This window comes from Staurois parvus, unplaced genomic scaffold, assembly GCF_062004578.1.
Source record: "Staurois parvus isolate SC_StPar_1 unplaced genomic scaffold, SC_StPar_1.0 ptg000224l, whole genome shotgun sequence".
NCBI lineage: Eukaryota > Metazoa > Chordata > Amphibia > Anura > Ranidae > Staurois > Staurois parvus.
This window is the reverse complement of record NW_028318020.1, coordinates 1174080-1197462: the sequence shown is the minus strand read 5'-3', so window position 1 is coordinate 1197462 and position 23383 is coordinate 1174080. Positions and strand designations below refer to the sequence as shown.

The 23383-nt window shown below is 45.1% G+C and overlaps 2 protein-coding genes across 2 annotated transcripts in view; one reads left to right on the top strand and one right to left on the bottom strand.

The window, feature by feature from the left end:
* LOC149460606 (uncharacterized) overlaps window positions 1–23383 on the bottom strand; it is a 345151-nt gene that overhangs the window by 22426 nt on the left and 299342 nt on the right. The window lies entirely within an intron of this gene.
* Window positions 16844–22724, top strand: LOC149460619 (uncharacterized). The gene is made up of 3 exons (XM_089679446.1): window positions 16844–16851; window positions 16926–17065; window positions 20686–22724. Exons 1-3 carry the CDS (start codon window positions 16844–16846, stop codon window positions 21678–21680), a joined length of 1143 nt encoding a protein of 380 aa, XP_089535572.1. The 3' UTR covers window positions 21681–22724.

Here is a 23383-nt window from a genome sequence, read left to right as displayed (position 1 = left end):
GGGAGATCTGCTGAGACATAGAGAGGGAAATGGGCGCTAATAGGCTGCGGGAGATCCGCTGAGACATAGAGAGGGAAATGGGCGCTAATAGGCTGCGGGAGGTCTGCTGAGACATAGAGAGGGAAATGGGAGCTAATAGGCTGCGGGAGATCTGCTGAGACATAGAGAGGGAAATGGGCGCTAATAGGCTGCAGGAGATCCGCTGAGACATAGAGAGGGAAATAGGAGCTAATAGGCTGCAGGAGATCTGAGACATAGAGAGGGAAATGGGTGCTAATAGGCTGCAGGAGATCCGCTGAGACATAGAGAGGGAAATGGGCATTAATAGGCTGCGGGAGATCCGCTGAGACATAGAGAGGGAAATAGGAGCTGCGGGAGATCCGCTGAGACATAGAGAGGGAAATGGGTGCTAATAGGCTGCGGGAGATCTGCTGAGACATAGAGAGGGAAATGGGTGCTAATAGGCTGCGGGAGATCCGCTGAGACATAGAGAGGGAAATAGGAGCTAATAGGCTGCAGGAGATCTGAGACATAGAGAGGGAAATGGGCGCTAATAGGCTGCAGGAGATCCGCTGAGACATAGTGTTAGAAATCAAAATTATGATTCGGCACTTATATTAATGGCAAGCTTGCAAAATATTTGTTTTTTATGATTAATCATAATTAATATTAATATGTGTGAATTGTCGCCTTAAACCGATGATATTTAATTCTTCAGTAAAATAGCTGAGACCAAAAGATATAGAAGTTAAGCCGAGACAGTGAATAGGAATGAGTTGGCTGAGACAGTGAATAGGAATGAGTCGGCTGAGACAGTGAATAGGAATGAGTTGGCTGAGACAGTGAATAGGAATGAGTCGGCTGAGACAGTGAATAGGAATGAGTCGGCTGAGACAGTAAATATGAATGAGTTGGTTGAGACCACCTAGACCAGCTGAAGACCATATTTAGACATCGCTGGTTAGACGTCTCTGGTAGTAACATGTGAAAGGCATTAGGAGGACTCATTATAGATTTACTATTACATTATGTGTCTGTATAGTATCTGTGTATTTAGTTACGTTTCTAATATTGATGTATATATAGATTAGTGATTATACATTGAAGTTATATTATCATTTATATATAACAAGCTGAGGTTACATCATCAGCTTACAATATTATGTACATCAGCATACATATGTTCCTGTCCATCAAAGACATCATGTGAGTGTCCCCCCCCCCCCCTTCTATGCCATACAAGGTATGAAGAATCTCTCGCTATGACACTCATGCTGCATAAAGGGGTCTGGAGGGACAGAGGTGGTACTCTCACACGCTACACGACACTCTGACACACATACATGTCTAGGACATTCTGAGAAGCTGCAACAGGTGCGTGCTGCAAGATCATCACTTCCCTCTATTTCTGGCTTCTTCACGAAGTCTCGAGAAGGACAAGTAGAGCATGAGAAGGACAGACGTCCATGAAGGACAGGACAGCACACGGCCGGACATCTATAACAAAAATGGTGACTTATCTTTACACTTCTGCTTGATATTTACAGTAGTTGTATCTCCATGGAACTGTTCATGATACACTTACATTGTTATCTCTACAGTAGTTGTATCTCCATGGAACTGTTCATGATACACTTACATTGTTATCTCTACAGTAGTTGTATCTCCATGGAACTGTTCATGATACGCTTTACATTGTTATTTCTACAGTAGTTGTATCTCCATGGAACTGTTCATGATACACTTTACATTGTTATTTCTACAGTAGTTGTATCTCCATGGAACTGTTCATGATACGCTTTACATTGTTATTTCTACAGTAGTTGTATCTCCATGGAACTGTTCATGATACGCTTTACATTGTTATTTCTACAGTAGTTGTATCTCCATGGAACTGTTCATGATACACTTTACATTGTTATTTCTACAGTAGTTGTATCTCCATGGAACTGTTCATGATACGCTTTACATTGTTATTTCTACAGTAGTTGTATCTCCATGGAACTGTTCATGATACACTTTACATTGTTATTTCTACAGTAGTTGTATCTCCATGGAACTGTTCATGATACGCTTTACATTGTTATTTCTACAGTAGTTGTATCTCCATGGAACCGTTCATGATACGCTTTACATTGTTATTTCTACAGTAGTTGTATCTACATGGAACCGTTCATGATACGCTTTACATTGTTATTTCTACAGTAGTTGTATCTCCATGGAACCGTTCATGATACACTTTACATTGTTATTTCTACAGTAGTTGTATCTCCATGGAACTGTTCATGATACACTTTACATTGTTATCTCTACAGTAGTTGTATCTCCATGGAACTGTTCATGATACGCTTTACATTGTTATTTCTACAGTAGTTGTATCTCCATGGAACTGTTCATGATACGCTTTACATTGTTATTTCTACAGTAGTTGTATCTCCATGGAACTGTTCATGATACACTTTACATTGTTATTTCTACAGTAGTTGTATCTCCATGGAACTGTTCATGATACGCTTTACATTGTTATTTCTACAGTAGTTGTATCTCCATGGAACTGTTCATGATACACTTTACATTGTTATTTCTACAGTAGTTGTATCTCCATGGAACTGTTCATGATACGCTTTACATTGTTATTTCTACAGTAGTTGTATCTCCATGGAACCGTTCATGATACGCTTTACATTGTTATTTCTACAGTAGTTGTATCTACATGGAACCGTTCATGATACGCTTTACATTGTTATTTCTACAGTAGTTGTATCTCCATGGAACTGTTCATGATACACTTTACATTGTTATTTCTACAGTAGTTGTATCTCCATGGAACTGTTCATGATACACTTTACATTGTTATCTCTACAGTAGTTGTATCTCCATGGAACTGTTCATGATACGCTTTACATTGTTATTTCTACAGTAGTTGTATCTACATGGAACTGTTCATGATACACTTTACATTGATATTTCTACAGTAGTTGTATCTCCATGGAACTGTTCATGATACGCTTTACATTGTTATTTCTACAGTAGTTGTATCTCCATGGAACTGTTCATGATACACTTACATTGTTATTTCTACAGTAGTTGTATCTCCATGGAACTGTTCATGATACACTTTACATTGATATTTCTACAGTAGTTGTATCTCCATGGAACTGTTCATGATACACTTTACATTGATATTTCTACAGTAGTTGTATCTCCATGGAACTGTTCATGATACACTTACATTGTTATTTCTACAGTAGTTGTATCTCCATGGAACCGTTCATGATACGCTTTACATTGTTATTTCTACAGTAGTTGTATCTACATGGAACCGTTCATGATACGCTTTACATTGTTATCTTACACCATTGTGTGATAGAATAAAATCACACTTCATTTTTTATTTCAACGGCTCTTCATTCATAATCGTCTCAAGACACTAAAGAAGTATTGTATATGTCTAAAATCCAACACATAGAAAGGGAAATGGGTGCTAATAGGCTGCAGGAGATCTGCCGAGACATAGAAAGGGAAATGGGTGCTAATAGGCTGCAGGAGATCTGCCGAGACATAGAAAGGGAAATGGGAGCTAATAGGCTGCAGGAGATCTGCTGAGACATAGAGAGGGAAATGGGCGCTAATAGGCTGCAGGAGATCTGCTTAGACATAGAGAGGGAAATGGGTGCTAATAGGCTGCATGAGATCCGCTAAGACATAGAAAGGGAAATGGGTGCTAATAGGCTGCAGGAGATCCGCTGAGACATAGAGAGGAAAATGGGAGCTAATAGGCTGCAGGAGACCCGCTGAGACACAGAGAGGGAAATGGGAGCTAATAGGCTGCAGGAGATCTGCTGAGACATAGAGAGGGAAATGGGTGCTAATAGGCTGCAGGAGATCTGCTGAGACAATGAAATGTGTATGAAATGGATGGATGTGCAGACACTCCCAGAAGATGATGTCATTATGAGTGGATTGATATATATTTTTGCATTGTCCCCCCCAGAAGGATCAGGTTTGGCGGGATCGCTCTCATTAGCTATACATTTGTATTTTGTGTTCTGTGTTTGTAAGACTTTTCTATATGTAATAAGAGATGTTTGTTGAACAGTTGGTTACATAAGAGTTACATTTATTTCTTCTTCCTTTATTCAGTAATGTTTCATCTCCCGTAGTATCCCTGTAAGGTACATATTATACAGGAAGGGGGATTATGGGATGGATCTCGGGGCTGCAGTTCCTCTGATCTCCACAAGGTGGGGATCTCACCTATACTCACACAGGAAGTCTATATGGAAGACAGACAGGAAGTGATGTCAGGCACAGACAGTAAGTGATGTCAGGCACAGACAGGAAGTGATGTCAGACACAGACAGTAAGTGATGTCAGGCACAGTCAGGAAGTGATGTCAGGTACAGACAGGAAGTGATGTCAGGTACAGACAGGAAGTGATGTCAGGTACAGACAGGAAGTGATGTCAGGCACAGACAGGAAGTGATGTCAGGCACAGACAGGAAGTGATGTCAGGCACAGACAGGAAGTGATGTCAGGGACGGAGGGGAATCATATCAGAGACGTTGCTGGACGTGACAGCAGAGGAGGTAATAAGATGTTTTTTCCTATTTAACCCCCGTCATGTCGGTCCTCTTCCTCCACAGTCACATCTGTCCTCTTCCTCCACAGTCATGTCCGTCCTCTTCCTCCATAGTCATGTCCGTCCTCTTCCATCTCCAGCAGATGATGATACACACATATATAGTGTGGGAACCCAGATGAACCCCTTCAGGGGCAGAACATTCCCCCACTTCCGGGGCCGGAACATTCTCCTCATTGTGGAGATAAATTCTAGTAATATGGTCCTCTAAACAAACAGCACTGACAATAAATAGACAAGACAAGGACCATCCTGACCATACATGGCCTACAAAGGACAATGATGACACTACACAGGCAGCCAATGGGCAATCATTACACTATGCAGCCAACACAATGATGGAGTGCCGGGGTCAGGAGTATGGAGCATAGAGCCCCTTACATTGCTGCTCAGGAGGAAGGAAACATTCCTTTGTAACAGAAAATGTATATAAATCTGAGGTGTTTTTAGGAATGTCCGGGGGGGTTAAAGAATGAAAGGGGCTTTGGTGTCTCCAGACCAATCAGGTTTTATCCCGGACAGATTTATCAGTGACAACATTCTCCTTACATTACACATTAGTCAGGAGCCAATTTGCACTCCAGAGAAGTTTTGTTACTGAGTTTGGACACTAATGAGGCCTTCGATGGTGTCCTTTGGCCTTGTTTTCCTGGGTGCAGAGAATGGGTGTCAGTGATGAGTGTTTATCTGGTATACTCGCCCTCTATGACTCTCCCATAACAAGGATCAGACTTCCCGGCTGTAACTCTGACTTTGTTACATTGGGTAGAGGTACCCGTCATGGTTGTCCTCTGTCATCCCTATTGTTTGCACTGGTGTTGGGACCTTTGGTGATTGCAATCACATCACATTCGGACATCTCTGGTTACCCTTTATTGGTTTCACCTTTCAGAATCTGTATGTATGCTGATGATGTCATGCTTTTCCTCACCATCCCGTTAGTATCATTGCCTAATCTATGCCGGTATTGAACGACTTTGCTGTAGTGTCAGGTCTGTTCATGTCACTAAATCAGTGGTTATGCCATCAATGTTCCTGATTCCCTGAGTGCCTCTCTCCGTAGCTCTTTTCCATTTCGTTGGGCCACAGATCGGATTTTCTATTTAGGTATCAACCTCACTCCCAGATACTCGGATATGTTTGCTGCTAATTACCCCCCATGTGTGGCGCCTCTCTACTCTACTGAAGGTTTGCCATGGGTACCCCATCTCCTTCCTGGGTAGAGTCACGGCAGTCACAATGAATATTCTGCCTAAACTACCGTATTTTTCGCCATATAAGACGCTCTGGCATATAAGACGCACCCAATTTTAAAGGAGGAAAATCTAGAAAAAAAAGATTCTGAACCCAATACTGTAGTAAAATATTTTATATCAACTGTATAAAGTTAACAGCAGTTTATGAACAATTTTATGCCAACCATGTAACAAATCCAGAAATGAAAGAACTCACGGTTCGGATCGTTCCACGGATCAGGAGTCACGGATCGGATCTTTTTCGGATCAGTAAAAAAAAACAACAAGACAAACATACCGGTACGTTTTGTCTTTTTGTTTAATACATCATCCACCATTGAAACATATATTCATTGACTTAAACCCAAAAACCCACAATTATAGTGAAAAAATCAAGACCCAAAGAGATTACCCAAAAATAAAAAATAATCTGGGTAATCTCTTTGGGTCTTGATTTTTTCAATATAATTGTGGGTTTTTGGGTTTAAGTCAATGAATATATGTTTTATTAGTACTTCAGGGAAAGGATATTGATATGACTTTAAGGGATTTCTGAGGATTTTATATATATATGTGTGCTGATTTATACTTATTCTTATCATCCACCATTGCCCCCACTCATCACGTAATGTCCACCATTGCCCCCACTCATCACGTAATGTCCACCATTGCCCCCACTCATCACTGTAAAGTCCACCATTGCCCCCCACTCGTCATCACCATCACTGTTCCAGTGCAACATTGCCCCCACATTAGTAATAATAGCCAGTAACATTGCCCCCACATTAGTAATAATAGCCAGTAACATTGCCCCCACATTAGTAATAATAGCCAGTAACATTGCCCCCAACATAGTAATAATAGCCAGTAACATTGCCCCCACATTAGTAATAATAGCCAGTAACATTGCCCCCACATTAGTAATAATAGCCAATAACATTGCCCCCACATTAGTAATAATAGCCAGTAACATTGCCCCCACATTAGTAATAATAGCCAGTAACATTGCCCCCACATTAGTAATAATAGCCAGTAACATTGCCCCCACATTAGTAATAATAGCCAGTAACATTGCCCCCACATTAGTAATAATAGCCAGTAACATTGCCCCCACATTAGTAATAATAGCCAGTAACATTGCCCCCACATTAGTAATAATAGCCAGTAACATTGCCCCCAACATAGTAATAATAGCCAGTAACATTGCCCCCACATTAGTAATAATAGCCAGTAACATTGCCCCCACATTAGTAATAATAGCCAGTAACATTGCCCCCACATTAGTAATAATAGCCAGTAACATTGCCCCCACATTAGTAAAAATAGCCAGTAACATTGCCCCCAACATAGTAATAATAGCCAGTAACATTGCCCCCACATTAGTAATAATAGCCAGTAACATTGCCCCCACATTAGTAATAATAGCCAGTAACATTGCCCCCAACATAGTAATAATAGCCAGTAACATTGCCCCCAACATAGTAATAATAGCCAGTAACATTGCCCCCAACATAGTAATAATAGCCAGTAACATTGCCCCCACATTAGTAATAATAGCCAGTAACATTGCCCCCACATTAGTAATAATAGCCAGTAACATTGCCCCCACATTAGTAATAATAGCCAGTAACATTGCCCCCACATTAGTAATAATAGCCAGTAACATTGCCCCCAACATAGTAATAATAGCCAGTAACATTGCCCCCAACATAGTAATAATAGCCAGTAACATTGCCCCCAACATAGTAATAATAGCCAGTAACATTGCCCCCACATTAGTAATAATAGCCAGTAACATTGCCCCCACATTAGTAATAATAGCCAGTAACATTGCCCCCAACATAGTAATAATAGCCAGTAACATTGCCCCCACATTAGTAATAATAGCCAGTAACATTGCCCCCACATTAGTAATAATAGCCAGTAACATTGCCCCCACATTAGTAATAATAGCCAGTAACATTGCCCCCACATTAGTAATAATAGCCAGTAACATTGCCCCCACATTAGTAATAATAGCCAGTAACATTGCCCCCACATTAGTAATAATAGCCAGTAACATTGCCCCCAACATAGTAATAATAGCCAGTAACATAGCATTGCCCCGCTCCTCACCTGTTGTTGTAGATCCGCGCTATGGTAGGATCCACGAGCAGAGGGGGTGATGACGTCAGCGCGCACCGCTGGGTGTACTAAGATGGCTGACCGCTCCAGAGATAGGCCAAAGCCGCGGCCTTTCCTACGGCCGTGGCCGCGTCTCACGGATTCTCTCTCTATTCGTCGTATGAGACGCACCAACTTTTCCCCCCCAGTTTTGGGGAAGAAAAAGTGCGTCTTATACGGCGAAAAATACGGTACTTTATCTATTTACATCACTTCCAGTCTCGGTCTCGAAAATGTTTCTGGATCGCTTTCAGCGGCTGATTAACAATTTATTTGGTGTAATAAACGTCCACGTTTTACCTCATCGGTTTTGTACCGGTCACAACGGACGGGGGGCCTCGGTCTTCCCAATTTTTGGCTCTATTACCTTTCAGCGTGTTTTGCACAATTATCACAATGGGCGACTGTTAACTCCCAGATCCTGGGGGTTAGATTTGAATCTCAATCTATACGGCCATTTTATTTACCGGGTATTTTATGGTCCAAAATCCTCCCTCGATCGTTAACTTTTTCTGACTCTGTTGTGACCATTCATTGACACTTTGGTCTCGATGGAAACTTCAATGAAATCTGGTCTCTTCTGTTTCCCCGGGTGTATCGTTTTTTGGTGACCCTAACTTTAGTACAGCATTTTCTTCTCCTCGGGCGTTTCATTGGTGGTACAATAGATCCTTTATTAGGTTGTCTGACTGTCAAAGTGGAGGATCTTATATTCCCTTTGATATGATGTGCGGACTTTGTGATGTTCCGCTTCGTGAATATCATCGTTATCGGCAGATTAGACATTTTTTAACTCGCATTTTGGCCTTACACCTTCATCTCCGATTTCTGAACGTATTAGCCGTGACTATCCCAGGGGCAAAGGTCTTATCTCTGATCTGTATCACCAATTCCTGGTCAGTCTCTCTCCCACACCTCCTTTATAGAGACACAAATGGGAGGAGGATAGTGGTATCACCTTTTCGGATGAGGATTGGGATTCCACGGTGGATAACATATGTAAGAGCTCTCAATCTCTTTCTGTCCGTGAGACGGCCCTCAAGGTATTAACCAGATGGTATTATACCCGTCAAGGCTACACGTTTTGTACCCACAAACGTCCCCGTTATGTTTCCGGGGCTGCGGCCTCACCGGTACTTTGGGACATACGTTGTGGGCTTGCCCAACTTTATCCTTGGTGTGGTGCAGGATATCTGAGTTGGTGACTTCACTGGTGGGTGTTCCGGTACGTCTGACTATACAGTCTTCCTATTGGGAGCTCGTATCCCGGGAGTTCCTGATAATGTTATGACATTGATACATACTATTTGTATTTCTACTTTGTGGGCTATCGCCCTACATTGGGAATCTATCACGGTACCATTGGCCTCTGTGTTACATAGAGTAGATGCTGTGATGCTCATGGAGAGAATTCATTATAACTTACTGGACAAGATGCACTTGTCTGATAGAAAATGGGAATCATGGAAGGTTCAGAGACATTTACTACATGAATAGTGGCATTCCATGTGAAGGTTGATTGACGTGTCCTGTTCACACATATATCATTCAGTCTACTTTTCCTTTATATTTCTCATGTACTTAGGATCTATTCTCCTTTCCTTTCTCTTCTTTTTTACCCTTTCTATATGATGTGCCTTTCTGAATTGTACGATTCAAGTGTGCCTTGTTAATACTGTACACATTGTTTTTCTGAAAGTAGAGACTTTAGAGAAAAAAGTGGCAGGTCTAATTTTTTATGTCACAAAATATCACAAAGTCTAGGAAATGCCAAAGGGATCAAAAAAGCAATAAATGACCCATTTATTTGCAAAAATATAAAAGCCGAGGTTGCAGCGAGTAAATAGATATCCAACATGTCAAACCTTAAGTTGTGTGTGCTGAAATGGTGACAACCTTTAGTCCCCGGTATTATCTATAGGTGACACATTTATAGCCCCTTCTAGGTCATCAGTATAGAGTACGGAGGAGGTCTGCTCCTAGAATTATCCTCTCATTCTGGTGTGACCGGCGATATGTAACGTGTATCACAATCAATGTTATCACGTGTAGGCCCTCCAGCGTGTGCTCTTATGTTTGGGTGTCCATATATGTGGGGGTGGGGAGCCTCAACATTTTTTAAGGGGAGGAGTTATATACTTGGGTGTAACTTTAATTGTTTACAATTAAAAAAACATTTTTACTTGAGGGGACAAAGTCCTCTATGAGATGACTTTTGATGACAGGTTCTCTTTATTGAGACATCCAAGGTCTAAAAGACCCCCAATGTCTCCTCTGTACTCCATTGGATGTAATGTAGAGCACATCGCACCGCATTACATTCTTTGCCGGCCTCGATGGTTGGGAAATCAGTCATAATGTCACTTCTGGGTCAGGACAAGAAGGGAGTGAACGTGTCCGCTCTCCTCTGCCCCTCTACCCTCCGACACCCGCTGACCCGGGCCCACAGATGGGCAAGCAGAGCCGGGGAAGCATAGTAGGTACAGGAGAGGATCACACACACAGGCTGGCACCTGAAAGGAGAGCCCTGCGGCTTGCCCTCAGCAGGGATAAAGATTAAAAACAATACTTGCCCCCAGAACTACATGTCCCGGGCGTCGGGTGATGTAAAGTGACCATCCCTGCATGATGAGCCGACATTGACCTCACAGCACTGCCTCAGAGCAAACTAGTCATAGGAAGGATCAGATTTATCATTCTGGGTAATGCATCTCTCCTACCTCCACTCCTAACTCAAAATCACATTCACTCCTGTTATATTCAGAACAAATAGTGTATTTATATTTGTGTATGTTGACCAGTCCTCACCTCCAGTTGCACCCAGTTTATGACTGTAGCCTGGTTCCTAAGAAACATCCCCCACTATTCATGTGAGCCTTATCAGCTTCTAATTGGGGTGGAGTTGAATGCTCATTTGAGCATCTCCCTATAAATTTAGATCAGTTCATGGGGGGAGATCTCTGATGGGGGGCACAGTCTCTGATGAGGGTGCTGCTTCAGATTGAGTGCGGCTTCGAAAGAGTGCGAAGCAGTTAAACACAGCAGTTGAACTTAAGCAGCAGGAAGACACCAACAAGAAACTCTACTGCACGCTGGACAGACTGCAAGCAACCACCCCGGGAAACCTCTCTTACATACCTGAGTCCCACTCGGTTTACGTGTACCTTTATATAATACACCCCTCTTCTCCTCTTCATATTACTATCCTCTGTTCCCAAATCTCATTTCTTTACCCCTCTGCTCCACCCCAAAACTTGTACATCTCCCCCCTTATTGCTATCATCTCCCTACTGCTGCTCTCATCACCCCCCCAAAATGCCTCTTCCACTCCTCCTTCTCATTTTCCTCTCCTCCATTCTCAAAATCCATTCACTATATCCCTCTGCTCCTCCTAAACATTTGTATATTGTGTCCTCACTGCTTCCTTCGCCCCTCTATGGCACCCACCACCTCCTCCTATTACTCCGCTCTCCCACTGACCCGAACACCTCCACTAGTAGTTTCTCACGCTCCTGCACATCCCGCTCCCATGCCACCTTTCTCACCCTTCTCCTCCTCCTAGCCGCGGGGGACATCTCCCCAAATCCTGGCCCTCCACCACCTCCCTCACCCACACAACACCCTCCCGCCTCCACGTCCTACCGCAACCCCCGCAACCTTTTATCTGTCCCCCTGCTCCCTAAAATCTCCCCCCCGTTTTCATGCGCACTCCTGAACGCCCGATCGGTGTGCAACAAGCTTACCGCCATCCACGACCTCTTTGTTTCCCGCTCCCTCAACCTCCCAGCGATCACGGAAACCTGGATCCAGCCCACTGACTCTACCTCCCCTGCTGCACTCTCCTACGGAGGTCTCACCTGGACCCACTCACCCAGGCCCAACGGTCGTAAAGGTGGTGGGGTTGGTCTGCTCCTGTCACCGCAGAGCACCTTCTGAGTCCTCCCAAACCCCCCCTCCCTATCCTTCTCCTCCTTCAAGGCCCACTGCGTCCGACTATTCTCCCCAACCCCCCTGAAGATTGCTGTGATATACCGGCCTCCTGGATCCATACCCCGCTTCCTGGATGACTTTTCCTCCTGGCTACCCTTCTTCCTCTCCTCTGAGCTACCCACCATCATTCTTGGGGATTTCAACATCCCTGTCAACCTTGACAACCCGGACACAGCCCGTCTCCTCCACTTAACTTCCTCCTTTACACTTGCACAGTGCATACAATCCACCACCCACTCCGACGGTAATATCCTTGATCTTGTCTTCTCCAACCGCTGCGCTCCCCACAACCTCACTAACACCCCCTTCCCTCTCTCTGACCACAACCTGATTACCTTCTCTATCTCCTCGTCCTCCAACGCCTACCCCTCCAAATGTCACACTACTACCAGCCGTAACCTCCGCAACCTTAACCCTGCCCCCCTCCACTCCGCAGCTGATCAACTCCATGACAGCATCCTCCCCCTGTCCTGCCCCGACTTGGCTATGACTGCCTACAACAACGCGCTGTCAGCAGCCCTTGACTCACTAGCGCCTTTAACCACACGCAACATCAGACCCCGACCGCTCCAGCCCTGGCAGACTGATCACACCAAAACCCTCAAACGACACAGTCGTGCCCTGGAGCGACTATGGCGCAAAACAAAATCCCAACAAGCCTTTACCCGCTACAAATCTGCCTTCCACACCTACACCTCCTCCCTCCACGCAGCCAAACAAGCCTACTTCCTGACTCTCATCAAGGCCCTCTCCTCCAATCCTCGCCGACTCTTCTCCACCTTCAACTCTCTACTCTCTCCACCCCCACCTCCACCCAGCACCTCACTCACCACCCTTGAGATTGCCAATCACTTCAAAAACAAGATTGACACAATTCGCAAGGACATCGCCGCAACTCACACGCCCTCTCAACCCGTCCCCTCTCACACAGCTACCCCCTCATCCCCCCTCCCCCTCGACATAAACCGCAGGGACTTCGTCACTCCTCAAACTCCCTCTAACCCCGTTCCCCCTCACTCAGCTACCCCCTCATCACCCCTCTCCCACGGCCCCACCACTGCTCTGACCTCCACTTCCACCCCACCCTACATTCCTCATACTGAAGCCCCCCAACACTCCACACCTTTGACCTTACTACCATCGAGGAAGTCTCCAAGATCCTCTCTGATGCCCGCCTCACCACCTGCTCCCTCGACCCTATCCCCTCACAATTCCTACGACCTCCCTCCTCCTCCATCCTACGCTCCCTCACCCACATCTTTAATCTCTCCCTCTCCTCCGGCACTTTCCTCTCCCCTCTGAAACATGCACACATCACCCCTATACTTAAAAAGCCCTCCCTGGACACCAATGACCCGAACAACCTCAGACCCATCTCCCTGCTCCCACTTACATCTAAACTCCTCGAGCGCCTCTTCTACACCCGCCTAAGCTCTCACCTCAACGACAACAACCTCCTCGATCCCCTACAGTCCGGCTTCCATCCCCTACACTCCACCGAAACCGCCTTACTCACACTCTCCAACGACCTGCTAACCACCAAAGCTAATGGCCACTATTCAGTGCTCCTACTCCTTGACCTCTCTGCGGCCTTCGACACAGTTGACCACCCCCTCCTCCTCAAAATACTACACTCCCTCGGCCTCAGAGATTCTGCTCTCTCCTGGCTCTCATCCTACCTGTCACAACGCTCTTTCAGCGTTACCTATAATGCTACCACCTCCCCCTCACTCCCCCTCTCTGTTGGGGTCCCTCAAGGCTCTGTCCTTGGGCCCCTTCTCTTCTCCATCTACACCTCCTCCCTTGGCCAACTCATACACTCTCACGGCTTCAACTACCACCTCTATGCCGACGACACACAAATCTATCTCTCAACCCCCCACCTCACCCCCTCGGTCTCAGCCCGAATCACACACCTACTCAGCGACATATCAGATTGGATGTCGCTCCACTTCCTTAAACTGAATCTCTCCAAAACCGAGCTTCTGGTCTTCCCCCCAGCCCGAACCCCACCCCCCATTGACTTCTCCATCACATCCAACAACGCCAATATCAAACCCGCCCTGCAGGCCAGAGTACTGGGTGTCATTCTGGACTCCAACCTATCCTTCCAGCCCCAAGTCCAATCTTTAACAAACTCGTGCAGACTCCACCTCCGCAACATCGCCAAAATCTGCACGTTCCTAACCCCAGAAACCACTAAACAGTTCATCCACTCCCTCATCATATCACGACTAGACTACTGCAACTCCCTCCTCACTGGCCTGCCTCACCACAGGCTATCCCCGCTTCAGTCCATCCTGAATACGGCTGCCAGACTCATTTACCTTTCCAACTGCTCCGTTTCCGCCACCCCCCTCTGCCAATCCCTCCACTGGCCTCCACTCAGTGACCTCCACCCCCCTCTGCCAATCCCTCCACTGGCCTCCATTCAGTGTCCTCCACCCCCCTCTGCCAATCCCTCCACTGGCTTCCGATTGCGCAACGGATCAAATTCAAAATCCTAACACTGACGTACAAAGCTGTCCACCATACTGCCCCGAACTACATCACTGACCTAATATCCAAGTACTGCCCAACACGCACACTCCGCTCCTCACAAGACCTCCTTCTCTCTAGTTCCCTGGTCTCCTCCTCCCATGCCCGCCTCCAGGACTTTTCCAGGGTGTCACCCATCCTCTGGAACTCCCTTCCCCAACCCATCAGATTATCACCTACTCTCCTCTCCTTTAGGCGCACCCTGAAAACACATCTCTTCAGGGAAGCCTTCCCCACCCCCTCCTAACCTGCTGACCTCCTCCACTCTTCCTACCACTCCATCCCCCACAGCTATCTCCTCCTGTGCCACCATCCCCTCCCTCCTAGATTGTAAGCTCGAAAGAGCAGGGCCCTCAATCCCCTCATGTTTTGCATTGTATTGGTATTGTTCTGTCACATGTTCTGTCCCCCATTGTAATGTACAGCGCTGAGCGAACTATTGGCGCTTTATAAATACTGTATAATAATAATAATAATCATTCCTTGTCTGCAGATCTAAAACTCATCAAAACCAGTTCAGGGACCAAACAAACCCAACAGAGTAAAGGGGACCCCGGACCTCAAAATTGTAGTAAACACTAAACAGTCCAAACAAAATGTCTTCCCATGGGGGGAGTAGTTCTTCAATGTCCAGCAACCCTCCTATTCCCCCCTCACATCCACATCCTATTATTGTGTGACCAATACCATCCAAATCATTCTTACTTTCATTTCCCAAAGTTATCCGTCTACAAGGAGACCTGTATAGATCACATGATGGCACCAATGAGGATGGAGGAGGACCGGAGTCACATGACTGAGAAGATACTAAACCTCACCCTGGAGATCATCTACCTGCTGACCGGAGAGGTGAGGAGGATTCTGGGAGGTCACATGACATCACTCTTATCTCTATTAATAATACACAGACCTGACCGGAGAGGTGAGGAGGATTCTGGGAGGTCACATGACATCACTCTTATCTCTATTAATAATACACAGACCTGACCGGAGAGGTGAGGAGGATTCTGGGAGGTCACATGACATCACTCATCTCTATTAATAAAACACAGACCTGACCGGAGAGGTGAGGAGGATTCTGGGAGGTCACATGACATCACTCTCATCTCTATTAATAAAACAGACCTGACCGGAGAGGTGAGGAGGATTCTGGGAGGTCACATGACATCGCTCTTATCTCTATTAATAAAACAGACCTGACTGGAGAGGTGAGGAGGATTCTGGGAGGTCACATGACATCACTCTCATCTCTATTAATAAAACACAGACCTGACCGGAGAGGTGAGGAGGATTCTGGGAGGTCACATGACATCACTCTTATCTCTATTAATAAAACACAGACCTGACCGGAGAGGTGAGGAGGATTCTGGGATTCCAACATGATATTCCTATTGGTTCCTCAATACAGAGATTTCCTCTTCTGAAGTCAGGTGATCATATGACCATCACAGTGCCTCCATGTGACTCCCTAAACCCTGAGAGACACAACATGCAGAAGATTCTAGAAGTCACCAAGAAGATGATGGAGCTGCTGACAGGAGAGGTGAGCGGTGCCGGGAATTCTGGGACATTCTCCAGTAACAGACAAGGGATGTGTCTGGATGGTGACTGTATCATTGTGTGTGTCAGGTTCCTATAAGGTGTCAGGGTGTCACTGTCTATTTCTCCATGGAGGAGTGGGAGTATTTAGAAGGACACAAGGATCTCTACAAGGACGTCATGATGGACAATCAGCCGCCCCTCACATCACCGGGTAAGAGGAGACTTTATTGTAAAGGAGAGAGCAGTACGGAGGATCCACCTAGATCCCCCATCATCTGATAAACACATAGAAACAATGGATTCAGTCAGTGTGTGTGTTTCCTACAGATGGATCCAGTCATGGGAACCCACCAGAGAGATGTCCCCGTCCTCTGTATTCCCGGGATTCCACACAGGAAGGTCACACCATCCCTCCCCATCATCAGGTAGATGATAATTATTGGTAGTTGTGATTTATACACAGCATGTTTGTTACAATGAATGTTTTATTATATCTTTCAGAGTGGAATCCTCGGGGATGATAATATTGATGTTAAAGAAGAGTATAAAGAGGAGGATGAGGAGTATGGAGTGATGGAGGAGTTTTCAGAAGGACACAAGGATATGATGGAGCCACCTAATACCAGGAACCCACCAGAGAGATGTCCCCGTCCTCTGTATTCCTGGGATTCCACACAGGAAGGTCACACCATCCCTCACTATTACAAGGTCGGTGGGAGGGAGAATCTAGAACATGGACATGTGATGATGTGTGGATTTTTTATGTGGCCTTACATTTTACAGATGATATTTTCTCTCATTTCCTGGATTTAGAGTGGAGATCCAATCGATATAGAATTTGAGGTGAAAGCAGAAGAAGAAGAGGTGTATGTGAGGGATGATCAGCAGTCTATGGAGGAGGATGGAATAACGGGGACATTTATAGAGGAGGACACTCCTACAGAGATCAGCACAGGTGGGTCATGAACACTAAATCCATTCCTCCACCCATACTGCTCACTGATTGGTCCAGAGTAGGGCGGGGACTGGGTGATATCAGCCTGTAATCCCCTGGTCACTTTCCTGAGCTGTGTTTCCCGTCCTGTATTCCTGGATTTCTCTCGGATAATCTTCCTTCTCTGTGCTGCAGACACAATTTATGTATCTAGACTGGATTTATGGAGGTTCTGGGGTTCAGCTGGCAGCAAAATGTTCATTTTCACTAGAGATGAGTGAAGTATTCAAAAATTTGATTCGGCTGATTCGGCGAATTTCAGGAAGAAATTTGATTCGATGCGAATTTATTCGCTACGAAGATAACTTATAAAAAGGGTTTCTAGGCTTCAGAGAGCCTTTAAATTAGTGCAGAACACTGTACCTTTAATTTAAATGCCCTTGGAGATGAGGAAGGAGAAGGAGAAGGATGAGAAGATGGAGAAGGAGAAGGATGAGAAGATGGAGAAGGAGAAGGATGAGAAGAAGGAGAAGGATGAGAAGAAGGAGAAGGATGAGAAGAAGGAGAAGGATGAGAAGAAGGAGAAGGAGAAGGATAAGAAGAAGGATGAGAAGAAGGAGAAGGATGAGAAGAAGGATGAGAAGAAGGAGAAGGATGAGAAGAAGGATGAGAAGAAGGAGAAGGATGAGAAGAAGGAGAAGGATGAGAAGAAGGAGAAGGATGAGAAGAAGGAGAAGGATGAGAAGAAGGAGAAGGAGAAGGATGAGATGAAGGAGAAGGATGAGAAGAAGGAGAAGCAGAAGAAGGATGAGAAGAAGGAGAAGGATGAGAAGAAGGAGAAGGATGAGAAGAAGGAGAAGGATGAGAAGGATGAGAAGAAGGATGAGAAGAAGGATGAGAAGAAGGAGAAGGATGAGAAGAAGGAGAAGGAGAAGGATGAGAAGAAGGAGAAGGATGAGAAGAAGGAGAAGGATGAGAAGAAGGACAGTTCTGTGACAGTTTCTGTCTATTTCTGACAGTTCTGTGACATTCACTCCATAAAGCGGTTGAAACATTGTATCTATTTGTTTCCATAAATGACATTCTGCAGATACACTTAGAGGAGCTCTGCAGATACACTTTTTGCCGGCTTGGAATTATTCTTATTTTCATGCTACTTCTTCTTCTTCTTCTTCTTCTTCATCCTCATCCTCTTCTTCTTCTGAGGATGAGGATGAGGATGAAGAAGAAGAAGTAGGATGAAAATAAGAATTCCAAACCGGCAAAAAGTGTATGTGCAGAGTTCCTCTATTTCTAACAGTTCTCTGACAGCTCCTTCACATGTACAGTGGTTGAAACATCTGTATCCTAAATGGAAACTAATAGATACAATGTTTCAACCGCTGTACATGTGAAGGAACTGTCAGAGAAATGTCAGAAATAGCGGAGCTCTCTGCAGGGACACTTTTGCCGGCTGATCGGGAAAAATTCGATTCGCGCACCCGAAGTAGGCAAAATTTCGGATTCGACGCAAATCGAATTTTTCCTGAAATTTGTATCGAATTCCGGTTCGCCTGGTTCGATTCGCTCATCACCATAAGTGTTACTAGACCTGGGCACCTGGGATGTGTGCTTTGAGTCTCCTTCCCCATGCCCGGGTCTAGTAAGATCTCTGACAGAATATTTCTCCCAGGGTTCCTTGCTCTGTGGTCTGCTGGCTGTGCCGGGTGGAGGGATATGTCTGTAGTGTCTCAGACCCAAGTCACTGAGTGCAGTCTCAGGAGATGGGAGGCAGCGGTGTGGGATCTCTGCAACTTGTCTACAGTAAACATTTAATGTTCTACTGATTACTGAATACCAATATTATGAGTCCTGACCCTTACACTGTATAATGTATATTGTACATTCCATACTCCTGACCCCTGCACTATATACTCTATGTTGTACATTCCATACTCCTGACCCCTGCACTATATACTCTATGTTGTACATTACATACTCCTGACCCCTGCACTATATACTGTATGTTGTACATTACATACTCCTGACCCCTGCACTATATACTCTATGTTGTACATTACATCCTCCTGACTCCTGCACTATATACTCTGTGTTGTACATTACATACTCCTGACCCCTGCACTATATACTCTGTGTTGTACATTACATACTCCTGACCCCTGCACTATATACTCTGTTGTACATTACATACTCCTGACCCCTGCACTATATACTCTGTTGTACATTACATACTCCTGACCCCTGCACTATACACTCTATGTTGTACATTACATACTCCTGGCCCCTGCACTATATACTCTATGTTGTACATTGCATCCTCCTGACCCCTGCACTATATACTCTGTGTTGTACATTACATCCTCCTGACCCCTGCACTATATACTCTGTGTTGTACATTACATACTCCTGACCCCTGCACTATACACTCTATGTTGTACATTACATACTCCTGGCCCCTGCACTATATACTCTATGTTGTACATTACATACTCCTGACCCCTGCACTATATACTCTGTTGTACATTACATACTCCTGACCCCTGCACTATATACTCTGTTGTACATTACATACTCCTGACCCCTGCACTATATACTCTGTTGTACATTACATACTCCTGACCCCTGCACTATACACTCTATGTTGTACGTTACATACTCCTGGCCCCTGCACTATATACTCTATGTTGTACATTACATACTCCTGACCCCTGCACTATATACTCTGTGTTGTACATTACATACTCCTGACCCCTGCACTATATACTCTGTGTTGTACATTACATACTCCTGACCCCTGCACTATATACTCTATGTTGTATATTACATCCTCCTGACCCCTGCACTATATACTCCATGTTGTACATTACATACTCCTGACCCCTGCACTATATACTCCATGTTGTACATTACATACTCCTGACCCCTGCACTATATACTCCATGTTGTACATTACATACTCCTGACCCCTGCACTAAATACTCTGTGTTGTACATTACATAGTCCTGACTTCTGCTCTCCCCCTCCCCCCACTGCTATATATACACATAATATGGATTCTCTTTTGTTCCCCCCATTTCCTCCCAGCTGGACATTTTATATCGGATGATGTGATTGGAGCACAGACTTTTACATGGTGATAATAATGTGATAACATCCTCCAACTTTGGACCCTTAAACAGAAAGTGATAATGAGGGAGGAGTCAATACCCCAATGATGGTGGTCTTCAGGGTCAGTCCAGTCTTCATCTTGGTTGTTCTCCCCCCATCCTCACTCTCTGACCTCTGGTGGGGCTCAGCCCCGCTGTTCTTCATGACTAAATCATGGACTAAATAAGGAAGTGCAGTACTTCTTGTGTTGGGAAGATGGCGATGAGTGATAGAGGGGGTGGGGACCCTCGTCCTATAATCCCCTCATCACTGTCCCTCCTATAAAAGACAGTTCTGGTTGTTTCCTCACTCTCTGACTAAGGTCCATGAATAAAGAAATGACCTGGTAGGAGATCAGAGGAGCCATTTCCTAGTTCCCTTGAGGGTGGAATTGTAAGCTCCTCAGAGACCAAGCTGCCTGATGTGGGCGGAGTCCTGGTTTGGGGGAACCAATCAGCTCCTGTGTAGTAATCCTCTTTGTCTTTGTATTTTAGTCCATGGCCGGGAGATGAGGAAAACCTCCGAGGATTGTCTCACTTTGTCTCCAGACTGGAAAGTAGAAGATGAGGATATCACACAGTATAGTCCAGGAGAAAACCCGACTCCCTCCAATGTTCATCCGGCACCACCCAGTGTAGATGGACCATCGGATTCCTCGTATCCTGAGGAACCTCAGACTGTGCGGGACCGGGCCGGCCTTCCAACAGGGAAGAGGTTCTCCTGTACTGAGTGCGGGAAGGGTTTCCATTCTACATACCAACTTAATGTTCATAAAAGATCTCACACGGGGGAGAAGCCATATTCCTGTCCTGAGTGTGGGAAATCTTTTTCAGTGAAGTCCAATCTTTACAAACATCAGAGATCTCATACGGGGGAGAAGCCATATTCCTGTCCTGAGTGCGGGAAATGTTTCAGTTCTAAATCCCATTTTAATGTGCATAAAAGATCTCACATGGAGGAGAAACCGTATTCCTGTCCTGAGTGTGGGAAATGTTTTACAAGGAAGTTTACTCTTCACAAACATCAGAGATCTCACACAGGGGAGAAGCCGTATTCCTGTCCTGACTGTGGGAAATGTTTTACAAGGAAGTTTATTCTTCACAAACATCAGAGATCTCACACAGGGGAGAAGCCGTATTCCTGTCTAGAGTGCGGGAAATGTTTTTCAGAGAAGTCCAATCTTTACACACATCAGAGATCTCACACGGGGGAGAAGCCATATTCCTGTCCTGAGTGCGGGAAATGTTTCAGTTCTAAATCCCATTTTAATGTGCATAAAAGATCTCACATGGAGGAGAAACCGTATTCCTGTCCTGAGTGTGGGAAATGTTTTACAAGGAAGTTTACTCTTCACAAACATCAGAGATCTCACACAGGGGAGAAGCCGTATTCCTGTCCTGAGTGTGGGAAATGTTTTACAAGGAAGTTTAATCTTCACAAACATCAGAGATCTCACACGGGGCAGAAGTCACTTTCCTGTCCTGAGTGAGGGAAATGTTCCTCTCTGAAGTCCTGTCTTCCTGTACATCAGGGGTCCCACACAACCCCGGAGGTGTATTAGTACCTTGAGTGCGGGAAATGTCTTCTAGATGAATGTTACTGGACATCCCAGCTCTCATGTGGGGAAGAAGCACACCCTGATATACACCTCAGATATACTCCATGGCTGATCTTCATCATGGAAGAAACAGTTGATAAGGAGATGAGAGGCCCCCAAAGACATGGATGAAGTGCAGTAAATGTCGGGGTGCAGAGTGGTCAGTAGATCCTGGAAATGAAGGACACAACTTCAGCCCTTCTTGGGTGTCGGAGTTGCGTTTCCTGATAATGATATAGCGGGTTACAGAGCTAGAAGCCGGGAGAGCCCAGATCTCGTTATCGGGGAACTTTACACAGACAACAAGAACTTCTGAAGTTGATGTCCTTCATTTCAAGGCTCTACAGAACAGTGGTGACCCCGAAGCGTCTCTCTGTCTTCAGTCCATCCTTCTCCCATCCCCCAACAGGAGGGAAGGAGAACTCCGCCCCAAACTAGGGGGGAACTTTCCTCTCATTATTTCCCTTGGCTTCTGTGTGGGTTTGGGTGGTTGGAGGAGTGCGGCACGAGAGGGAACACAGCTTGTTGTTCTATGTCTACATATGGGGTCTGGGTAGAGGGGATCCACCGGAAAATATTTCTACTCTTTGATTTTGTGCAAAGCGTTTCTCTTTTCACTTTGAAGGGCGATAATATGTGTGGTTTGTAAAAGGGATTGGCCCAATAGTTACCACCCCACTTAGAGAATAGATGGACTAATATGACCAGCATTCATTCAGCCATGTCACATGTTGGGATCTTTTCTACAATACTTTGTTATAATAATGGAACACGTTGTGTATTGTATTGTACACCAATAATAATGACTCCGCCCCCACATTCCAGACAAGGGATCTCCCTGACCAATCAGATTCCTTCCTTTGTTATTTCCTGATTCTATGATTACAATCTTGTTAGAAGTAAAACTATAATAAAGAATTGATTGAGTGAAAAGAATTGTGTGTGTCGGGGCCACGATGGGGATCTTTGGGGGCCAAACATTTCTCACAGGAGACACTTTACAAGCCTTTACAGGTCATCCAGTTTCTGGTTCACCATGAATAATGGCCCAGAGTGCAGGGGTCAGGAGACTACTTCATACAGCCCTGCAAACAATGTGCAGTGGTCAGGAGTATGTGATTTACATCCCAGAGTACAGAGTGCAGTGGTCAGGAGTATGTGATTTACATCCCAGAGTACAGAGTGCAGTGGTCAGGAGTATGTGATTCCCATCCCAGAGTACAGAGTGTAGTGGTCAGGAGTATGTGATTTCCATCCCAGAGTACAGAATGTAGTGGTCAGGAGTATGTGATTTACATCCCAGAGTACAGAGTGCAGTGGTCAGGAGTATGTGATTCCCATCCCAGAGTACAGAGTGTAGTGGTCAGGAGTATGTGATTTCCATCCCAGAGTACAGAATGTAGTGGTCAGGAGTATGTCATATACAGCCCTGTGTATAGAGTGTAGTGGTCAGGAACATGTCATATACAGCCCTGTGTATAGAGTGTAGTGGTCAGGAGTATGTCATATACAGCCCTGTGTATAGAGTGCAGTGGTCAGGAGTATGTCATATACAGCCCTGTGTATAGAGTGCAGTGGTCAGGAGTATGTCATAT